Genomic DNA, 22,168 nt, shown 5'->3' with positions numbered 1-22,168 from the left:
TTCATGGACAGAATTTCTAGGCGCAGCCGAGGAGTTGAGGGGATCCGTTTTGGTGGCCTTAGGATCGCGTCTCTGCTTTTGCGGATGTTGTGGTCCTATTGGCTTTATCAAGGCGTGATCTGCAGCTCTCGCTGGAGCGGTTCGCGGCTGAGTGTGAAGCGGCCGGGATGAGACCTAATGCCTCCAAATCTGAGGCCATGGTCTTGAGCTGGAAAAGGGTAGAATGCCTTCTCTGGGTCAGGGGGGTCGTCCTGCCTCAAGTGGAGGAGTTTAAGTATCTGGGGATCTTGTTCACGAATGGGGGAAGAGGGGAGCGGGAGATCGAAGAAGATGGATGGATGGACAGACAAAGAACTAACCAAGCCACCAAAGTCCCAACTAGAAGAAATTGCTTGCAAAGATAGCGCAAGTAAAGGTGCAATTTCAGAATTCTACAACTTTATGGTTTTGAATTCCCCAGAGGACTCAACATTGAAACTGGAAGCTTGGAAATCAGACCTGGGAGTAAACTTGTCACAGGAGGATTGGCAGTCTGTCTGTACAAGGGCTCAGAAGCAAACAGTTACCTCTCACTTAAGTTTACTGCAGTACAAATGGTTAATGCGAATCTATATTACACCAGTCAATTTAAATCGGTAAAATTCTAATATACCAGACATATGCACAAAATGTTTAGAAGAAAAAGGGACATTGTTTCATTGTATCTGGGAATGTAAGGAAATTAAAAAAAATTTGGAAAGCAATAAAAGAAACTGTAGAACATCTTGTCTCAAAAGACATTGTACTAGATCCGGTTTTTCTAATTTTGGGTCTGTATCCAAAAACTTCTTTGTTTACCAAATGTGAACAACTGTTGATTGATATGTGTCTGCTAGAAGCTAAAAGACTGATAGCACTATTCTGGAAGAGAACAATAGGACCAGGTATCAAACAATGGACCTGGCACATGCTGAAGACTTTACCTGTGGAACGCATAACATATCTTTAAAAAGGGAAAAGCAAATTATTTGAAAGCATTTGGAGACCCTTCCTGAATTTTGTTGAAGGTGTGGATTTGTCTCAAGACGAAGAAGCCAGCTAAAGACAAGATTAATGTCAGACCATAATGTTAAACAAGGGAGCCTCAACAGTGGACTATTATCTCCTGTATACTTAAAGGAATTTATGCAGATGTGTATATAAGAGGGCGTTTGTTGGTCTTGTTGACTGTATTGGTTATATGGCAGATATATCTGTAAAAAAATACAATAAAAATATTGATGAAAAAAAAAGAGATGTATGGTAACTTTTTTAAGCTGATACCGACAACCAGTAGTTTTGGAAAGAAATTATTAGACCAACATTTGCCAGCGATACTTGATGTAAAAAAAGAAAGTGAAAGAAGAAATGCATGCTCAAAATAGAAAAGTTTCTGACACAAATTAAAGTCAAAGTAGATTTATGTTATTAATGCATAATTGTCTTTATGGTTCCGTACAATGCAAATATCCACGGTAAAGCTTAGCCAAGTCAGCATAGCATACACCCTGCCGGAAATTATAAAGAGGATGACGAAGCAGAAGCTCGTCGATCAAAGTGTGAATGCATTTGATAATCACATTATACTAGAGGACGCATCAGAGAAATGGCGACGGCTTTAGCATGATAAAACGTGGCTACAAGTGGCTGAGAAAAGCTTAGGCCTGGTGGCCCACCAGCAAAATGTGTGCCACCACATTTTGCTGGTGGGCCACATTTTCCATGTCTCATCCTACATGGAGGTGTAGGATGAGGGCTGTTGTAAACATTTATTTTAGTTATCGAGTAATCTGTTTATTATTCTGATGGTTAATTAAGTAATTGAATAAGAAAATTAAGAAAACAAAAATATTGGTAAATTCTGCTAGCCTGGCCATTGCCTTCCTGTGCAATTCCACTCGAAAAAAGCTTTCACATCCAACACAGACTCCTCTTGACTTGGATTCTCTCCGGTCGATTTTTGACCAGGTCAGTCAGTATCAACAGAAGGAGAAGTTTACGTTTCTGAGCTGTGTTACATGTTGCTTTCTGAAATTTAGGTGTTGGAAAAGAATTTCAGCAAGTGAAAAGATATTGCCATGTTTAAATTCTGTTTTCCCCCTGCAGGGACAGGAGTGTGTGTCCTGATCGTCACAGAATCAACCCTAGGTCAGACCAGTCTGCTCTTCCTGCATCTGGAGTCATAGAAGTGAGAGAATTTTTTATGTATTTATTTATTTTTTTAAGCCTTTTTAGCACTAAGCAACTCTTGTTGTACATAAAAGCATTAAATGGATCATTTTCAAAATATTTGGTAAGATCAGTTTTGTAAAATATACTTCTGGTGTACTTCTAGGTCTTACCGCTCTACATTAAGACAGCATCTGTCTTCTATGGTCGTTTGGTCAGACAGAATGACAAGGAGTTTGATAAAATGGCCTCTGAGATGATGTCTTATTATGCTGACAAGAAACCTGGAGCTAAGGAGCTGCTGGAAGGAGCTTTATATGCAGTTGAAGAGGACGAGATCTTCCACAGGTTTGTGATAGTGGCAGCCATGCATTTTTCATAAGTGTTCTTATTCATGAAATGCATTAACATTGTTTATTATCAAGATTGTTTCAGGATCGTTACAAGGACTGCACTTAATTACGTTGTTCTCACTTTGTCCAGCTTGATATTTATTAGACTGTTCAACACACAAAAATCTTGATCGACTTAAATTTTTCATGTCAGTGAACATCAGAGTTGCACACACCCTTTGTTTTCATTCATTATATAAGTGTCTCCAAAGTTGGAGTTACGTAACAAAACTAATATTTCCAAGAAGATGAGGAACTAGGTGAGTTTGTCAGGTTAGTTTGAATTTCGGTAAGACCTTGTATAAAAGTATAAAGTAATTTATGAAGGAGGTACAGCAAACTGAAGAGGCCCCAAAGGCTATCGGTATAGGAGTCGCCTGGAGACCTCAGTGCGGCTGACCCAAGCTCGACTCCCATCCTCAGTTCCTTTGCCGCATTTCTCCCTCCACCCCCTGTTTGTCCCTTTCCAGTTGCATTCCTTTCAAATAAGGGCTACAAAAAAATCTGAATAATGGGACATGATGTCTGTTTTTTTTTTTTCTTTTCATTCAAGCGTCACCACTATTAATGTGCACAATTGTGGTCAACATCATGACTCCTATATGTGCAGCTATCCAAGACGAGCAGATCGATCATCAGTACCAGACAGTATGTAGGGGAAAAATGTGTCAGACTCGACTTTGTGCAACTTTTTGGTCCACAGTGATAGAAGATCTTAGCTGCTGCTGAAGAGGTTTGGGATAATGTTTGTTTTTTGTTCTTTTCATTCTGCATAATAGACTTCTGTCTAAGCTGTATTTTGCTACTATTTGCTGTGAGTAAATCCTGTATAAATTGCTGTGAAACATTTTGCTGGTGGGCCACCAGGCCTAAGCAATGTTCATATAGTTTTTTATTCACCAGTACCAGTGATGGCAAAGACGGGTTAAATAATCTCTTTGGTGAAACAATTGGAAACACAATTCCAACATAGTGTGGTCAGTATGTGAACACATAGGGAGGACTGAGGTCAGGGTTCTTTTTATTCAGTGGAATTCTGTAACCACTGTCTGACTTAATCGGTCTGCCAACAACTTCAGTCAATGAAGTGATAAGTCACAGAAAAAAGATAAAAATGAAACACCAGAAGTGCAAAAAATTTATATTTATTTTAATTGTATTTTTTCCATTACATTTCCCTTTTGTTTTTAGACTTTATAGTTGATTTTTAGGTATAGTTAAAATGTATTGCAATAACACATAAATAGCTAGTGATATTTTCAAATATCCTTTCAACTTTTAACTATTTTTTTTACTCAAAGTCAGGTTGCTGGATTTTTGCCATAGCGCCCCTGCCACCGAGTTTTCTGGGGGAAAACCCTGATATATTTGTGAAGTTTATGTAATGTTACTGTGTGTTTCCTGGCAGAGTGAAGATCCTGGCGCTACCTGACCATGGTGAAAGCATCTTTTACAATGTCTTGGTTCGGTTCATTGATATTGGAAAGGAGAGTGATGTCAAATCTCATCAGATCCTTGAGCTGCCTTCACAGTTTCATTCTCTGCCTAACCAAGCCATTGAGATGGTGGTCTGCAGGGTGAAGCCAGCTGATGCTGAGATTGAGTGGCATCCAAAGGTCTTTCCACTTCCTCACATTGCATTAATGCATAATCACATCACTTGGATAACCATTACTAATGATTATTACTTCTTTTCTATTTTTTTTTTTATTTTTAGTATTTTTTTTATTTTTTCTCTGCATTTATTCAATAGACTGGGGTATCTTGATATGTGAAGATGGGTGGAAATAGCAAAAAAGTTGGTGTCCTTTAGGACAGTTTACAGCAGTTTACCAGAACCTTGATAGTGAGGCCTATGTGTCTTAAATTTCTTCATCCATGCCTACCAATAAGTGTCTTTCAGGAATTCCCCACAGACGTTTGCAAACAGCTCTGATTTTTAAAGTTTTTTTTTTTTTAATGGTACTGACTTTGCATATCAACAGGTACTCATTCAAAGGACGGCTCCAAATGCACAGCAGGCAGAAAAAAAACACAAGCCAGGTCAAAGGAGCAGGAGAAGAAAAACAATAAGGATACAATTACAAGGCTGTAGTGAAGAAAGTTAATATATAATATTATTTATTGTATTTTTAAGTACACTAAGCAAACATCTTGTAGTTCAAAACAGTAATTTTTTACATACCAAATGTAAAGTTGCATTTTTATTAGTTAACAAAGGTGTTTATTCTGATAGTTATAAAAAGTGCGGTTAAGCTATTATTAAAGAAAAAAAAAACTCATGAATTTAAGTAAACAATAGCTATAGCTATACGTCTGAAATAATTAACTTAAGTGTGCAGTTTGTTCATAAATGAAACCTCTCAGCATGACATTTGTGGTCTTGGCATCATCCTACGAACCTAAAATAAAGATCCACTTTGGGTGGTAGAACTCATTTACTAACTCAGTTCGTTTTTTTTTATAAACAATTGATAGTGATAATGACACAACAATCTTGTGATTAACCTGACTAAAAAATTGAATTGTTTCGATGCCCTATTAATTGTGTTGACAACATTCCCAAACAATTCATTTTGGGAGTTTCAATTATTGGTGACATTGTGGAAATGTTTCTAAAGAAAGTTCATGCAAGGTTCAAGAAACATGACTCTTTTTCCTGGCGGCAGGTCACAAGAGCTATCAGCCAGAAGATCCGAGGTCTGCAGCATCGAGCCAGAGCTGTTCTGTGCCTGGGGAATACAGTTTTTGTTGATCCTATGGTGAATTTCTTTTTTTTTTTAACTTTATTTTATTTATTTTCAGAACTTAATGTAAACAAGAATGCGAAAGCAAACACAAAAGATCCCCATCTCAAATCAACACGGAGCACTGTAGTGTCTGCATGAAAAAATACACAAAATACAGACATTCCCTGATGTGATTTAAAGTAGAATGTCACCAAGCTGTCAAAGGGCAGCAAAGTAAATAACACATTGAAGGTAAAAAAAAAAGTCCTCAACTCCAGGTGATATAGCTTATCTAAGAAAGCTTGCAATGGTTTACAGATTCTCCAAAATTTGTCAGACTTTCGATGAAGATCAGGAGTCAGTTTTTCAATCTGGATAATGGCAGAGATTTGTGATATCCACGTCAGCTGTACAGGCCCGGTGTGCTGACCATCTAGTATATGTTTCTTGGCCAGAAATACGAGGATTACAAGCAAAGAGCTGCATTAAATAGAATGTCTGGAGCATGATTAAAAAGACAGAAGGATGACATCAGCAGGAACTGTTTACCTATGTCAATTTCTTTTTTTAACCTTGTCATTCAATAAGATTTATAGCTATTTAACAAAAATTGCTGTGCTGAGGGAGCCCTATGGTTAAAGCTCAGGATGAAGTAGTATACAACTATTGTATGTGATTAAGTTATATATAAGAATTTCACTTCTCTTTTTTTTCCAATCTGTCTTTCATTAGGTACGAGTTACTCAGATGCCAGGCACAAAAACATGTATAAATGAGTACAATGTGCAGACTGAGATCCTAAAGACGGGGATGGGAGTCAATAATCCCAAGCATCTGGACTTCTTCAGAGCAGCTTTTCAAGATGGCAGCAAAGATGGAGGTCACATATCAAGGTTAGAAAATAAAAGCTACATTCTGAAAGTAAGCTGGTGGGCACAAGTGCATATTTACCAGCTACTTTCCTGATGAGATTAAGTACAACATTTTTACTGTAATTAAATTACAGAATTGGAGTTTGCTGCTTGGAGAAATGCTGTCTGTTTTCTAAAGCATTTCTTGACTCAGTTGATGGTTATTGCTGTGTTGTAAAAGTTTAGTTTTGTAATGTAGTTTCATCATTCCACTCTTTTGATTAATCTTAATCACAAAACCCCAAAAGAAATGTACTTATGATATAGCAATTAAAAACAAAATGATAGAGTAATGCAAATGTCAGTAAATGAAAACAAATCTTAGAAATGCAAACTTAAAACAAAACAATAAGATTAAAATGCATAATAAAAACAATACCTCATGAATTTAAGTAAACAATAGTTCCCTTATATTCTAAACAAAAAAAACTGAAAAAATGTCAGTGTAGGTCCTCGTATATTTTGATGTCTATTGTCTTCATTTAACTAAATGAAGACAATAGACATCATCATTTAATGAAGATGTCTTTAGAAGATATGCTGTTATCCTCTAAATAACAGCATAATAAAACAAAGAATAATAATGGATTTACTGTGTAGGAAAATAACGTTAGGACCAGCCAGAGCCTGTTTGTGGGTCCCTCCGGCCCCAGGGCTGACCTCTGGACTTCAGGGTCCTTGCTCCTCCCACCAATGGACACCAGACTCTCGTCTCCTCTTTCGTTGTGCTTGTGTCTAAACTGTATTGACTGAGTAACAAGATAAAACTGCATTTCATGTAATCTGGGGATTTTTTTCTTATTTCCGTATTAAATTGGATTTTAAAATGTGTTAGAATGATGATAAAATGTGTGTGCCACTGTAGACCCAACGACTAGAGGCTAACTGCTCAAGTAAACATTAATTATGTGACGATTTGGAAAGACTTGGGGAATTCAACAGAGATAGACATTTAAGGTATCACCGGTTGTGATGCCTGGAAGTAGCCTGATTATATGACAGGTTAATCAGATGCTCGTTACGTTTCATAACGTAATAAGCAATGCCAGAGATTTGTGATATCCACATGTCAGCTGTACAGACCCGGTGAGCTGACGGGCCGGTGTTCGGAGAGAACACGTGTTCAGAAATCATATTGATCATTTGATTTCTCCATAATTTTTTCACTGTCTCAGCTCTCAGCACATACAGGGGTGTGGGTGAGAGAAGCTCTGTGTAACATCGGTAACGCCCCATGTTGGTCATTTTTTAACATATCAGTTTCAGTCAGATAAGTAAAATTGGGCCAATATGACCAACTGATACTGATTTTCATCTTGTTTGTGTTTCTAGAAAAGGAGAGCAGGGGGTTGTGATCATGTGATAGTTGTTTGTTCAAACTAATATGTATTTATATATTGTTGAATTAACTGGTGTTTTAAACAGAAACTGTGATTTATGTCTACAGCGACGAAGACAGAAGAGGAATTTACGAAAGTAATCCTGCTGCCTCTTTGAGCCTTCATGAAAACGGTAAAATGGAGTTCCAATTCCACATCAACTTTTCATATATGCTGTGTTGAAAGAATCACAACCTTTAAAGGTGACATCCCATAAAGACGTAACTATGCATTGGTCTGTGCGCCAAAGCACTTTGATTCCTATGAAAAAGAAAATGGGGTCAAATCAGCAGATTAACTCCAAACAGGTCAGTCTGGACAAGATGTGTAAATAATCACACTTGCATTAGCAGCTGCACAAAGGTGGGTTATGTAATTGTGGAATGCTTTAATTGGCACTGATGGAGCACATCCCCAATAGAAGGATTCAGAGGGAAAATGTGTTCAGAAATCATATTGATCTGCTGGGAAATGTTGATGATGGTTTATTAGCTTTTAGATTTCCCACAGTGATCATCCTGGGGCTCAGCACAGACCTTGTCCCAGCCTTACAGAATGAGCTGAGCTTTAATGGTGCAACTGGAGCTGCTGACGGGTCCAAAGAATCATCCCTCAGTCAAGTCATGCCAGCTTTCTGAATGCGTCTTTGAATAAAAAAGCTTTCTATTCTTTAAATATGCAACTTGTATGCACAAACGTGCCTAATAAATATAGAGGCACATTGGCCTGGTTCAATACACGATTCAGCCATTTGGAATTAACTTCCACATTTCCCACTCACATTAAAGGACTCTCTGACACACTGCTTGCCTTTAACCTCTGCTCTGCTGTTCCAATAAGTATTACCACTTGGATTAATCAAGTGGTAATATTTATTTTCTTCTTTCTTCTATTTGAAATTTTTTTCCCCTGTAAAATGTATTTTAGTTTTTTATGAAGTGACCTTATGTGTCCTGAAATACGCCTTTTATATCAAATAAATATATATATATATATATATATAATATCATTAGAACAACTTTAACTACTACAACCAAGAACCGTTGCTATGGTTATTGGGTCACGGAGTGGCAGCCTTCCGGGTATTTATGCTAATTTACATATGTATTCATGGGAGGTGACTGGGTGGACCAGCCGCTCAGCTCCATTTCCCGCATATTGGGATATATAAAGAAAAGTTGCACAGCCACATACGTGCGCATAATTTTATACATCAAACTTTTTTGTGTGTTCATATTTGGCCCTTCACTAACTTTTAGTGTGAAAACTGCACATTCTTTTGTACATGAGGCTCTGGTCATTTCTTTCCATTTACAGTAAACAATAGACATCCCACTGTTACTAACTCTGCGTCTTTCTTATTATATTTAGCAACATTTCAGATAAAAAATATTGGTATTGGCCAAAATCAGAATCAGCAGGTCAGGCTTTTTAAAGATCGGTAATCAGTGATTGGCCAGAAAACTGCAATCCGTGCAGCCCTAAATAAAACCATAAATATATTTATCAGTTCAACCTGGTGGTTAGTTTTCCTGGGATAATCAGTTTTTGTGTGTTTACAGGCGAGCCTGATGGTGACGAGCAGGTTGTGTCCAGTGATGAAACAGTCTGCAATGACCTGTCAAAGAGGTGCAAAATAATTTTTTCTGTTAGATCAGTGTTTCTCAAACCTGGTCCTCACCGCCCCCTGTCCTGCATGTTTTAGGTATTTCCCTTCTGCCACACACCTGAATTGTATCTCTGGGTGATTAACAGGCTTCTGCAGTACTTGATGGTCATGCAGTAATTTGAATCAGCTGTTCTGGAATAGAGGCACATCTAAAACATGCAGAGCAGGGGGGGCGGTGAGGGACTAGGGTTGAGAAACACTGTGTTAGATGATCTTAACAGCATTATGGAGTGGTTTTGAATTAGCATGACCTACTTTTAATACTAGAAAAGTAGATTTATGTAAATGTCATGATTAACTTTAAGTGATCTCATTTTGTGGGAACTTAGAAGTTGTTCTAGTGCTATTTTATTAAATATAACAATGTCTTTTATGAAGGAAAAGTGACAAGTAACATTGCTGATTTGAAAATGAGTTTTGAAAACTTATAGGGTTAATTTAAAGTGAAATTGCATTTTGAAGCTTTCTTGTGTTCTTTCTGGTTGCATTTCAGTTTATATCCTCAGGTTGTTTGGTACCAAACCTGTGACTCTGTAATTGTAACAGTGAAGTTGATGAACCCAGAGAGTCAACGCTGCAATTTCTACACAGACAGAGTTGTCTACAGGTCAGTCATGATCACAACAGTAAGAGCTCACTTATTGTCATTCTGCTTAATATTCAGTTTAACCTTTTTTTCCACAGTACTAGTAGTGGGTACATTTTAAGCACAGCCTGCCAGTGTAGTTTGAACACACACAAACATAAGTGTGGTGTGGTTATGTTTTCCCTCCTATATAAATTTGTAACACATCTACCTTTCATTGTTGGGACAATGTGTTACTTCAATTATACTGTGTGCAGTCTCCTGTTTGACTCCTTTTGACCAGTGCTTGTCTGCAAATGTCTGATTGTTTATTCACCTTTTACTGGTCGATGCACTGTCATGTTTACACTACACTGTGGCCACATTCAGCCTTTTCAGTGTTTGAGGATCAACTCAGATTGGCCATTTTGGTTGTTACTGATTTTAATCGTTTAATGCACTTAAAGTCACCTCAGTTTGTCTCCGGTAAACTGTTGGGTTGCCCAGGTCTGCTTGGACTGTTAAGTAATTTTCATCTTTTACCAGATGGATTTTCTTCACTCATTCTGCTCTTACAGGCTTTTGTCTGATATGAAAGTTGTAACCTTGAGGTGCATTTGCTCATTTTGTAAACTTGTGACACTAAGGTTGCTGCTCCACTAGAGCGGCTGTAACCAGTTGAGCTCAAGTCCGCCCCAACCCGATCCATCTCAATTAGCAGATCCTAGACCTGCTAATTCATTACTTGAATGCTATGAAATGTTTCGTTTGAGATCCTCATAAGATGTTTTGCCCTTAATCATGTAGGTTTCATTTTATTCCATTTATCTTAAGTTTAGATGTTTAATTTCAGCTCATAGAAGATCTTTAAACAACACCTCAGTAATTCTGCTTCAGTCAAATAATTCATTGTCTAGATTAACTAATCAGGTCAATATTACCTTAATTTGGCAGTGATTAAAAATAAAAGTGAACTATAAAACTACAGTGTTAAAAGCGATTCCATCAAAAATTTGGGTGCACTTAAGTTTTGTGCTTTTGCACCTAAGAAAAAAAGTTAGGTGCAATAGTTTAACCAGTAGAAAAAGTGAGTCTAAAGGCCTGGTGAACTTCACAGCGTAACTTCTTTCATGATGGAGCTGGTGCATCAATTGCCTCCCAGCCAAACATTAGGGATGCACCGATCCTCTTTTTTCACTTATGATACCAATACAGATATCTATAGATTGTGGTGATCACACTTTATTTATTTTTTTTAATCATGCCTGTTTTATTTACCATCAGCAACAAAGTTATCAGTGGAATGAAAATAATTCAGAATCTAAATCTGCTAGGCATTTGAATAAAAGTGGATTCAACTGTATCTGTGGATATGCAGAGGATCCAAATCAAAACTTGAATAGGATTCTGTAGAACATTGTGGCAGCTCAAGTTCTGATCACTTCTAAAGGATTCCCCTTTCAGAGGTTGCCATAGTGTGATACTACAAACTCTGCCTCTATTGAAGCTGCTGGTTTTAGACTGAAACGCTCTGCTTGTGTTTTTCATTTAAATAAAACTGTAAAAGGCTTTCTCCTGTGTTCAGTGGGAGAGTGAACAGTCGTTCCTACAGGGCTGATCTGGAGCTTCACCAGAAAATAGACGCCGACATTTGCCACTGGGAAATGAAGTCCAATCAGCCTGTTCTTAAACTGGTAAAACAGCAGCAAGGACACTGGGAGAGACTCATCAGGAGTAAGGTACTGAAATCATGCTCACTCTGTCAAGATTATTTAAGCAGTAAGGTAGTTCAGTGTGCTACATGGTGGAAACGTAACACAGTTAACAAACAAAACTGAAAAAAAAAAATTCATTGCATTGGCAGAATAAACGGCCATAATCAACGGTTGAAATCCAGACCAGAATTAATTTGTCCAGTGAGAAACGTTGGTGTTAAGAGAAAATGGTGACTTTAAAAAGTGGTTTCATTCCACAGAATATTTTTGTGAGTTACGACATGGACCATGTTGACGACGACGAGGAAGACAAATCATCAAGTTGTAAGACAAAATCTGCCAAAACTTTTTGAAAAATGAACAAAGTAAAATATTGGAGCTCATGCAGATGCTCATTTTCTTTTTTTTTTATTAGGTCGGTTGTTTGTGGAGAATATAGGAGAGGATAGCTGCTATCTGAAGTCAGAGAGCGGCAGCGATAGTGACTGAACCCAAAATGTTCTTGTTTACATCTTCACCTCTTCCCTTTAAGATATATTTCAGATTCCTTTTGCAGTTGTTTTATTGTTCTCGTATGTGGAGTTTAGTTGGTTGCCCTTCAGAGGCCAACATTCGGAGTCTGAAATCTAGTTGTTTGGAAATTGTCATCTTTTTTTCTCTATTGTTTCAGTCGCAGACGAGCAAATACATTCATTTTCATTCATGTACTTTGAATTTAGGTCTGGGTACATAGGTCAATACACATGGCTGTTTCCTTCTTATAAAAACAATTCATAATCACATTTAATGGCAGCTTGTGATGCCATGGGCAATTGAGAAACCAAATTGAATTGTTCCCCAATCTTTTGTTCAAATTTCTTGGAAATGTGATAAAAAGTTTCATTACCTTTGAGCTGTTTCAAGTTGGGATCCAGACGGGCTCTGTGCATTTTGGTATGTATTGTGTATGGAGGCAGAATCCTGAAAAAGTTAATGAATATGGAAATAAATTAATGGTTTGATAAAGTAATGAATGTGTCAAAAAATAAGAACTTTGCCAATTTCTTTGATTATGAAATGTAGCATTAATTAATTTATAATTTCCAGCAATATTAATTTAACATCACTATCGTATATCCTGTCTGCAGTCCTAAGAGGGGTTGAGTAGACCCCCTGTTCGTGGTCCCGCTGGTGTCACGCTGATCACTGAGGTTTTCCTCCTCCGTGGTTTTGGAAACTGACAGGACTCCCCTATCACTTTCCCGCTGTCCGACTGTGACATCTGCTGCTCTCTTTCTGAGTGTGAAGCTGGGACTGTGGGAGACGCATTATCAAAAACTAAGTAAATAATTAAATGAAAATAAAATAAAACGATAAGATAACTAAAATGGAAATTAAATGTAAGCAATTTCTCCTTAGAGATCAGTTGTCAGTTCTATTCAAAATAGTGTTATGGTAAATTCTGTTAAAAATTATCAATAAATATAGACGTTGCATAATTAAATTGTAAAAAAAAAAATTGCATGCTATATTTGACACATGAATTACTTTATTGAGCCACTTATTAATTTCTATGTTCACAATTTTTTTAGGATCCTTTTCTAAACATATAAGGGACAGCATGAAATTGGGAATTAAAATTAACCCACTGGTGCCATCTTGAGATTTGCCACGATTAGTACAGTTCTTAGCAAAATATGTAGCATTATTGTTCCGGCACTTCTGTTGATGTAATTAACACCTATTTACAACAAATGCCACCTCAAGGTACTATACAAAACAAATGGCTTCTAGTCATATCCAGCTGCATAGAATCTAATTTGGTTCAAATTCACTTTAAAATAATCCATCCGGTTAAGAACCATGTTCATAGTCAGTGTAATTGAACAAATTAAATTAATACAGTGCCCGTTGGTAATTGTCTACTGTAAGGAAGCCCAACCCAGTACAAGAAGTAACTGAATTTGCAGCAATCCTTCTGTTTTACTTTCTAGAAAACAGAAACGGACAAGAAAATAGTTTACTGATGTCTTCAGACTATTTGCTGGGTGTTTGTGTCATTGCCTCAGGTTTGTAAGTATGAAGTGTAACCTACACAAGTTATGATTTGTGATAACTAGTGATGTCACTTTTTCATGACGAGGCATGTATGTAAGTACATGTTGTTGTTTGCCTTATCTTCTGTTCACAACCATGGGAGAGCTCTTAGAGTCTGTTTTGTTTGCAGCTTTACCAAGTAAAACTGAGGCATTATAAAGCTTTATTTAAATCTACAAGTAAGACAAGCATACCTCCTCAGCTGCCTCGTGGCAACTGGTATGTTACTGTTGCCTTGTTGTTGCGGTGCTGCATTATAGTTGCATTAAAATTTACACCGTTCTTCAAATTTATATTTAAAATCATCTTTTTAGTTTGACCAACATGCTTGTTATGACTGGGAGTAATGGTAACAATTTGAAGTGGCCCATCCACAGGCCTAGAGCTTAGGGAGTTTAGTATTAGGGGAATGTAAAAAGGACTTCCAAACCACAAGGACTTGAAGAAGAGTGTCCAAAACAGTAATGAAGACGGCAAACAGTGCTTGAGGAGATACAGGACAGATTTGTTTGCTGCAATTCCTTTTCCATTGATGTTTGTGAATAATTCTTGGCATGTACATTTTTGTTTTTGGATAAAAATAAAAAGCATATCTTGTATGGTCCTAGTTTGTGGAAGATACCTGACATTTTCCAATCAGAAAAAATTGTTGGTTAAAGCTGCTGTAGGTAACTCTAAAAAAAATGTTTTCTTTTTTTTTTTTAATTGTCACAGTTTCCTGACAGAATGGTATGAGACAGATAATCTGTGAACAGAATCAATCTTCTCCACCTCCTCCCAGTGCTACTCTTGCGATCTGCAGAAATGTGCCGCTCCTGGCCAAAAACAGCCAATCAGATTCAGGAGGAAGGTCATAGCACTATAAATTACACTTGTGTATGCACTGCTCAATGTGCTAATGGTGGAGAAACAACTTACTGTTCCAGGAAAACTGTTTACCTGCTGTCACTGGTGACCGTGCTAACTAGCTGAGCATTTGTGACAGGCTGTGTTATCAGGAAGAAGCTGTAGTGTAGCAGAGAGAAAGGGGAGTAAGCAGTGTGTACACAAGCAAGATTGACAGCGTTTTTGACATCATTGTATTTCTGCTAAGAGTGCACCGATTTCAGTTTTCTGGCCGATTGCCGATTACTGTTCCTTAAAAAACCTGAGCTGCTGATTCCGATTTTGGAAGCTATTACTGAGTTGGAAACAGTGGGATGACTATTGATTACTGCAAACATGCAAACGTGACCACGGCAGAGCAACAGAAGACAGTGGTTGATTTTTAGACATTTGCCGAGGTCAATAAGATGAGTGGATGAATTTGGCTTCACATGTAGATATCAGCTAATCACCGGTCTCCCAAAATTGGGAAGAGGAAATTGGGGCCGATTTATTGGTGCATCTCTAACTTCTGCAGCTAGCACTGGGAAAAGGCAGAGGAGCTTAATAGACATACAGTTTTAGCAAATGTATAAAAATATATTTCCTGTAACGGCTACATACGGGAGCCTTAAGGGAAAATTTTAAATGTATATCTGCCAGGGATATAAATAATTGTGGACATAAGTGCCTGTGTACCAGGAGTTTAGGTTAAAGCTGTAACTTTTGTTTAAAAAATGTTTTTTGCATATTTGTTAAAACTGTCACTATGTCCTGTGAGTAGAATATGTACGGCTTTATGGATCAATCCTTAAAATTAAGTCGTATTGACTTATTTTGTTAATATTCTGTATCTCTTTAACTCTGAGGAGAAATGTATCAGTTAATAGACTTAATGTGCTTTTTCTTTTTGAACATTTGTTTGAATACTGCAGTTTTACATTGTTAGATGCTGTTTGAATTATTAGTAAATGCACTTTCTGTTCTATATATCATAAAACAATAAATTGATCTGCTCCTGCACCTGTTTTCTATACAGATGGTTATTACAAAAGAGTATCTAGTCCCAACACCAGAATATATTTAGATTTGCAAAGGGTCAACAGTGGAAAATTTTCCGTGTGGTCACCAAAACGCACAGAAAACACAGCAAAAATCACAAGTGTGCTTTAGATAAATTTACAAAATGTCAGCATTTCAGATGGCTGGGAAGCAAATACATCATCATTAAATGTTAACTACTAGGTTTAACATTTAGGAAAATTGAAAAGACTAAAATCAAAAAGATTCATGTGCTGCATGGCTTTATGGTTTTCCTTTCTGTTACATAACTCAGTATGGTTATTCTTTTCAAAGCTTGTAGATAGACGTTACTAGAATGAAGACCTAAACACCTCAAAAGAAATGGACATACAGTGTACTGACTAGACGTTTTAGTGAAACTTTGATTCATTTTAAAATAGGGATGTCAAAAGACCTCAGTATGTTCTTGTTGACATGAAGTCTGTCAATGAACCTTGCTTGATAAAGTGTAAGAGACCTATATAGGAAAGAGGGTTTTTTTTTTTAGGGTTGAACTCATGTATGTTTGGGACTTTTGTTGTGAAGTTAAAAAGGAGAACTTCCTGCTTTGATGTGTTTTAACACATTCTGCTCACATTGCACATAAATCTGGCTGACAGCCCTTGTTACAGCAGCATGGATGAAGCCCCTCTTTTAGGCACTAGCCCCGCTGCAGAATTAGACAAACCTAGTTAGAGTGGAACCTATCTGCGGATTTTCTGTGGAACGTACAGTAACTCCAAATTATCAGCAGAACATTGAGTCAAGGTTTTCACTGTACATATTTGCATCTTAAGTAGAAGTGTGCCGATCGATCGGCCACCGATCATAATCGGCCGATTTCCGTGAAAAAGTGTATGATCGGTGATCGCCGATCACGGCCTCTTGTTGCCGATCACACAAACCGATCTCCTGGATTTCATTTCGCAGCCTTCCTGTGCAGCTGGTCTCCCTCTCGTTCACACTGCGCAAACGCGCAGCGATGTGGAACTATAAAGCACTGAGTGAATGGGGAAATTTGCATGTTCCGGCGGAAAATTACCTTATTATGGCACGTCATTATGGCACGTCATGCCATACTTGACGGAGTTTGGCTACATCGAGGCTCACTGCAGTAAAAAAAGACATATGGAGCGATCAGACAGCAGGTAAAGCAGCGCACAGCTACAAACACTCACCCGGATTAGCATGACGGTCAGAAAGTTAAACAAATAACCCGCAAAATTATTTAAGTCTTCGAGCTGCAATGTAAGACGCTGGTTCTGTTCTCACTGTTGAACTGCTGCTACGCTACAGGTAGTAATATTTCACAGACGGATCGCCGCTTCTGCCCCACCTGGTAGTGAACGCTCACACCGAACCTCTGCTTAAAGCTGCAGCATATAACTTAAAAAAAATTACATACGTATTAAATGTAATTTAATACGTATGTATCATGTTACTGTCCTAACATGGTAGAAATAATCTCTGAAAAAATAATCGATCTCCTCCCTGTTCTGCATAATCACTCCGCTCTGTCAGAAACAGCCAATCAGAACTAGCAGTAATCAGCTAGCCGCCATGCTATCAGGAAATTTTCATTCAGTAACTCAGGAAGTTTATTGTAATGGAACCTGCATTTGCCTTTGAATGTTAAGTTTTATACTTGAATGTTTTGGCAATGTTGAGAGGTTTTATTTGGACTTTTTGCATTATTTAGCCTCTTCAGAGCCTTTATATGTTTTCAGTCTGTTAAAGATAGTATTACCAATAGCAGTACATTTTGCACAATGCCTGTTTTCTTTTTTTTCTTGGAAAAAGTTATTAAAAACAAGTTTGTCTAAATTAAGGTGAATTCATGGTTCCTTTTTCCACATAATGTAATCGGTAGTGCTTATGATTAAAAAAATTATGTGATCGGTATCGGTGATCGGCTGTGATCGGCCTTCATGGGTGATCGGAATCGGCAGGAAAAAACCTGATCGGCACATCTCTAATCTTAAGGTATGTGTGGGTTAAGACTACTAAAATTGGCAGCTATACATGTTTTCTGAAGTGGTTTCAGGTATTCACAGATTTCAGCTGATCATGTGGTCCCTAACTCGTGTGAATGTGAAGAGCCCACTGTCCTCAAAACTGAGTCATGGTTTGATTACAAATTCTTTGAAAAAAACAAACGAACTATGATTTGTGAAACCGTAATTCTATTCCTGTGAGCAGAAAAGTGGGGATTTCCAATTTTCTCCAAATTTAGCTAATTTCCTGCCTCATTACAAACCCACAATCATGTCTCATGAGAGGAATGTATTGTAAAAAAAAATATATAGAAAGATACTTTGTCAAATTTTAATTAATCGAGTTTGATGGATTAAAATGCCACGCCCAAATCAAAATCGATGTTATCGCACACAAACATCTGTTAAATTGTCATAAAATGCTTATCACACAAACATCTGTTAAATCTGCGTCATAAAAGGTTTATCGTATAAAAACATCTGTTTTGATTTAAATTAAGTTAATATAAAACAGACAGGATTCTGGAACCTTCTCTTAAATCAAATGGTTAATAAGGGGTGAGGCCCTCTTTCATCATATACATTTAAGTTCTTATAAAACAGAGAATTCTGGCAAACTTGACTTTTGACCCAGTTCTACCAATGCCAATTTTCTGATGCAACTCCTCCTCACACAGAGGCTCCACCCCCAACTCCTTTTATCTTCCTGCTCCCCCAGCAGATGCCCCAGCCCACTTTTATGAGCTTCTGTTTGAATGAGCCAATAGAGATAAAGGGGTGGAATTTCTGTTTTTCGGAGGCCCTGTCATTCTACTTGTTGCATTTTGGTAGACTTAAGAACCTAAAATGTAAGTTGTTTATCAATATAAAACAGACAGGATTCTGGAACTTTCTCTTAAATCATATGGTTAATAAGGAGCATGTCAGGGGGCCCCCCCCTCTCTTTCATCATATACATTTAAGTTCTTATCAAAATAAAACAGAATTCTAGCAAAATGACTTTTGACCCAGTTATTCCCCTCCCCCATATTGAAAGTTTTAGACCCATGTAAATTTGCTGATGTAACTCCTCCTCGCATAGACCCCACCCCCAACTGCTTTCATCTTCCTACTCCCTGGCAGATGCCCCAGCCCACTTTTATTAGTTTCTATTTGAGCCAATAGAGATACAGGGGTTGGATTCCTGTTTTTCTGCTTTAAATATTTTTCAGAGGTCCCGTCATTCTACTTGTTGCATTTGGAGGGCAAGAACCACTTTGCTCTGACAGAAAAAAAAAAGTTCGCATTAAAAGAGAAAAGCCTCAAGAGAAGACAGCCTCATCAGAGACTACAGATGGACTGTCATGTTGGTATTCAATTTTCGAACCCACATGCAAGAACACAACCAGAAGAGTCAGAGTAGTGAACAATAATGAGTTTATTGAATCCAGGGGAAAAGGGGAGAGGGAATGGATGCTGGAGCGGATGACCGGGTCGTCTTACTGTCAACGAGAGGCACATGGTTAGAGAAGGAAGGTGAGTATTTTCCAGGAGTGAAAAATACTCCTGGAAAAATACTCAAGGTAAGCGATACCTTCATATCGCTTACCTTGATATGAAGGTAAGCGAGCAGAGCGCTGGAGGATGGAGCTTCGTTGGAGAGCGGACAGGTTTTACGGCGGAACGAGCGGAGTCCGACTTGGTCCAGTTGTTCCTTTTCTCCAGACTGGGTTTGGGCTAGGACTGACAGGTCTTTAGGCGTTCCGAAGGGGAATCCACTGGAGACGGACCGAAGACGGGGGCAAAGGCGAACACACGGGGAGTGGCGTCCGACCGGTAACACCAGCAGCGTCGAGGGAGGACACACGAGGAAGGTAACTCACAGACAGCACGGATCACAGGCTCACTCTGAGGTCAGAGCAGACAGCACTCACGGAACGAGGAGGTAACAGGATCACCTGACGAGTAGGACAACAAGAAATTGGCAAGGAGCAGGTAACAGAGGGCCTTTCTCTGGAACGATAGGTAAGCTAACACTCAGGCGATGAGAAGTCGTTCGGCCACTGCTTATATCCACAGTCCACGCCCTCCAAACGAGCTACAGGTGCGTCCACGGGGTTGCCCCTGCAGCTTCTCAGGGGCTCTGCATCTGGCGCCATCGAGTGGATGCCCAGAATAATTACGGTGCTCCAAACAAAAATAAAACTCAAACCCAAAAGAAACAAAGAAAAAGACTAATAAAACCAAAACAGAAACACAGATCCTGACATGGACAAACCATCGCAAGACCTTGCTTCATGGCTGATGCTTCATCCTCTACACTCCTGGATAGAAATCTGGTCTTACCTCCATCAGCAGCGTTCAAATCCTCGGTTCAGCACGAGATTCCCACGTTCCAGGACTCCGAACATGCTCCGCCTGATTCCTCCGGATCGCACTCTGCTGAGGGTCCTTCATCCCGTGTGGGAAAAATTAACACCACCCCGTGTTGTCCAGTGGGACCTCCCTTCTCTGTCAGACTCCAAGCTCGGTCTATTAAATTCCAGTCCATAAATTGGATGCTTCCCAGAAGTCCACCTTTTTTTGTGCAAGAGAAAACCTGAAGACAAAAGGCAGCAGGTTGTGAAGTGAGGTGGAGAAGCTAGTTTGCTAACATCCAACTCAACTGCTTGAAGATCCAAAAACAATCAGATGGGAATCCCACCACCAGACCCTGCTCTATGCATCACCCCAAGAAGTAAATCATTACAGTTGGACAAAGTTTCCTCTCTAACTTTTTTGCTTCATTCATATAAATTTAATCAAATAAAGAACTTTTATCTCCACCTCCAAGCCTGGATCCACTCTGTCACTTCATCCCAGTCAAGGCTGATGAAGAAATTAAGGTCAAGGAAATTACAGTCACTATGTACTCAATAGTTAAGCATTTAATAAATCATGTTAATTGTGTTAAGAAAATAAATTTAAAATAAGCTAGTTTTAAAACTTAACATGTCTTGATTCAAATACCCTAATTGTGGTTTTAAAATCAGTAATCTATTCTGGCTTTTTGACCTTTATGTTACATGTAGTTTACAGCAGATGATTTGCTAGGATTGTTTGAATTGCCTTTTGTGTGTGTGGGAAAACAATACAGTAGAAGTTCTAGTTTTTCACATTCATCTGTGAAAAGCCGTAAACACGGCAGGGGTTTCTGTCTTGAGAGAGGGTCAGAGGTAGCTCCTGGATTGGATGAGCAAAGATACGCCTTATTTGAATAAATTAAAGATAAGAATATGCCTTCACTATAAAACTTTCTACACAGAAGTAACAAATTAGATTTGCTCTTGCAATTCTCCAAAGACGTCTTTGCTTTTTTTTCTTTCTTTCTTCTTCTTTCCATTTATGTCAGGTAAATTAATGTATATATCTGTTGTTCTGCAGTTTCTGTTGTAATTTTATGAGTTGTCTTCTATTGGGTTAAACTCTGTAATTCTGACGTCAACACACGTTGTTTTCCTTGTGGCTACACGCGGCCCGCCGAGAGGACCTGGGATCCAAGAGGAAAAGAGAGCCAGCCTTTTTCCAAAATTAACTAATTTAGATACTCTTCCTTAACAATTGTTATATTAATTTCAAATAATAATAAAAAAAACAGAATAATTTATTTTATAAACAAAAATGTATCTGTGTTTAACTTCCTCACCATTTCTTTCTCTGTGCTGCTTTCAGCTGGTATCTTATGAACCATCCTCCATTCTGTCACTTCAACCAACCAACTTTGCTCATAATGCTCCAGTAGCTTATATAGTAGCGTTCCCCGTTTTAGACTCATGGTTGCTAAAAACCTTACCAGACTGACTGATTTTAGTGACATAGTGGGTGTAAAATATTTAATAAAATGTTGGCTGGCTTTATTTTCATTCTTATATTTAACTTTATGACACACAAAACTACAAATAAATCGTCCTTATTGTCTCCAGATGGATTATGGGTAAAGCTTGTCACCAACGTCATCATCAGTCACTTGGCAACAAATGGCAAACTAGCTAGAGCATTTCTACGGACTACGTTAACATGTTTTGAATTTGTGTTGTTTCATCGTTAGTGACCAGTAGCCTGATGTTTCTGTTCTACTCTTGGTTTGTTGTACTTCATATCAGATGGACTTCAAAATGACATAGTCGCTCTCTCTGGTGATGAAACTTGTTAGTGTAATCTGGTTGTATTTCTCTTTTGTATAACACAAAACGTCTTTTTTGTTTGGTTATTTGTATTGTTCCTTATCTAACTGAAACAACTCTCATTGTTTTAACCGTGTTACTTTAAGATCGGAAGCCCCTCCTTTTCTTCTTCTGTGGTATTGTCTTTACATTTTATTCAACCCTTAGACTGAGAAGCATAGACATAATATAAGCATAGACGCCTCATGGACCGCTCTCGCCTATTGACCCTGACGAGATTTAGGGTGGCCATCTTGGAGCGGTACACCACTCCACTCAGCATTATGTGTTTAGCAGGCACAATGACGTATCAGCGCATTTAATCGATTATAACACACTTGTTTTGTTAATGGAAACCATATTCAAACATCTATAAATGCAACATTTATAAACAATTGTATTTTTTAAGTATGTTTTTAATACATAGTTCATCATATTTAAATA

The 22,168-nt window shown here is 38.1% G+C and overlaps 1 protein-coding gene and 1 long non-coding RNA gene across 3 annotated transcripts in view; one reads left to right on the top strand and one right to left on the bottom strand.

Annotated features, from left to right (window-relative positions):
- Window positions 1–15,510, top strand: part of tdrd12 (tudor domain containing 12) — a 72,033-nt gene extending 56,523 nt beyond the window's left edge. The window contains exons 27-37 of the mRNA XM_007543363.2: window positions 2,125–2,206; window positions 2,354–2,535; window positions 3,988–4,195; window positions 5,249–5,341; window positions 6,041–6,201; window positions 7,667–7,731; window positions 9,161–9,227; window positions 9,761–9,874; window positions 11,418–11,571; window positions 11,808–11,871; window positions 11,963–15,510. Of these exons, the coding sequence (XP_007543425.1) occupies window positions 2,125–2,206; window positions 2,354–2,535; window positions 3,988–4,195; window positions 5,249–5,341; window positions 6,041–6,201; window positions 7,667–7,731; window positions 9,161–9,227; window positions 9,761–9,874; window positions 11,418–11,571; window positions 11,808–11,871; window positions 11,963–12,036 (1,264 nt within the window). The 3' untranslated portion in view covers window positions 12,037–15,510. The remainder of the gene's footprint in view (window positions 1–2,124; window positions 2,207–2,353; window positions 2,536–3,987; window positions 4,196–5,248; window positions 5,342–6,040; window positions 6,202–7,666; window positions 7,732–9,160; window positions 9,228–9,760; window positions 9,875–11,417; window positions 11,572–11,807; window positions 11,872–11,962) is intronic.
- A 3,434-nt stretch (window positions 15,511–18,944) lies between these two features.
- On the bottom strand, window positions 18,945–20,489 carry LOC103131661 (uncharacterized). Of its 2 annotated transcripts, XR_475407.2 has the most exons (3): window positions 19,869–20,488; window positions 19,132–19,480; window positions 18,945–19,024 (listed from the first exon to the last, which is right to left on the bottom strand). It is a non-coding gene; the product is annotated as an uncharacterized LOC103131661 (long non-coding RNA). The 2 variants fall into 2 exon arrangements; XR_001660682.1 differs by having other exon boundaries at window positions 19,132–20,489.
- Between the last annotated feature and the right edge of the window lie 1,679 nt (window positions 20,490–22,168).

Source organism: Poecilia formosa, unplaced genomic scaffold (genome assembly GCF_000485575.1).
Source record: "Poecilia formosa unplaced genomic scaffold, Poecilia_formosa-5.1.2 Scaffold805, whole genome shotgun sequence".
Lineage (NCBI taxonomy): Eukaryota > Metazoa > Chordata > Actinopteri > Cyprinodontiformes > Poeciliidae > Poecilia > Poecilia formosa.
The sequence above is the reverse complement of the archived record's forward strand: the minus strand, read 5'-3'. Positions and strand labels throughout refer to the sequence as shown.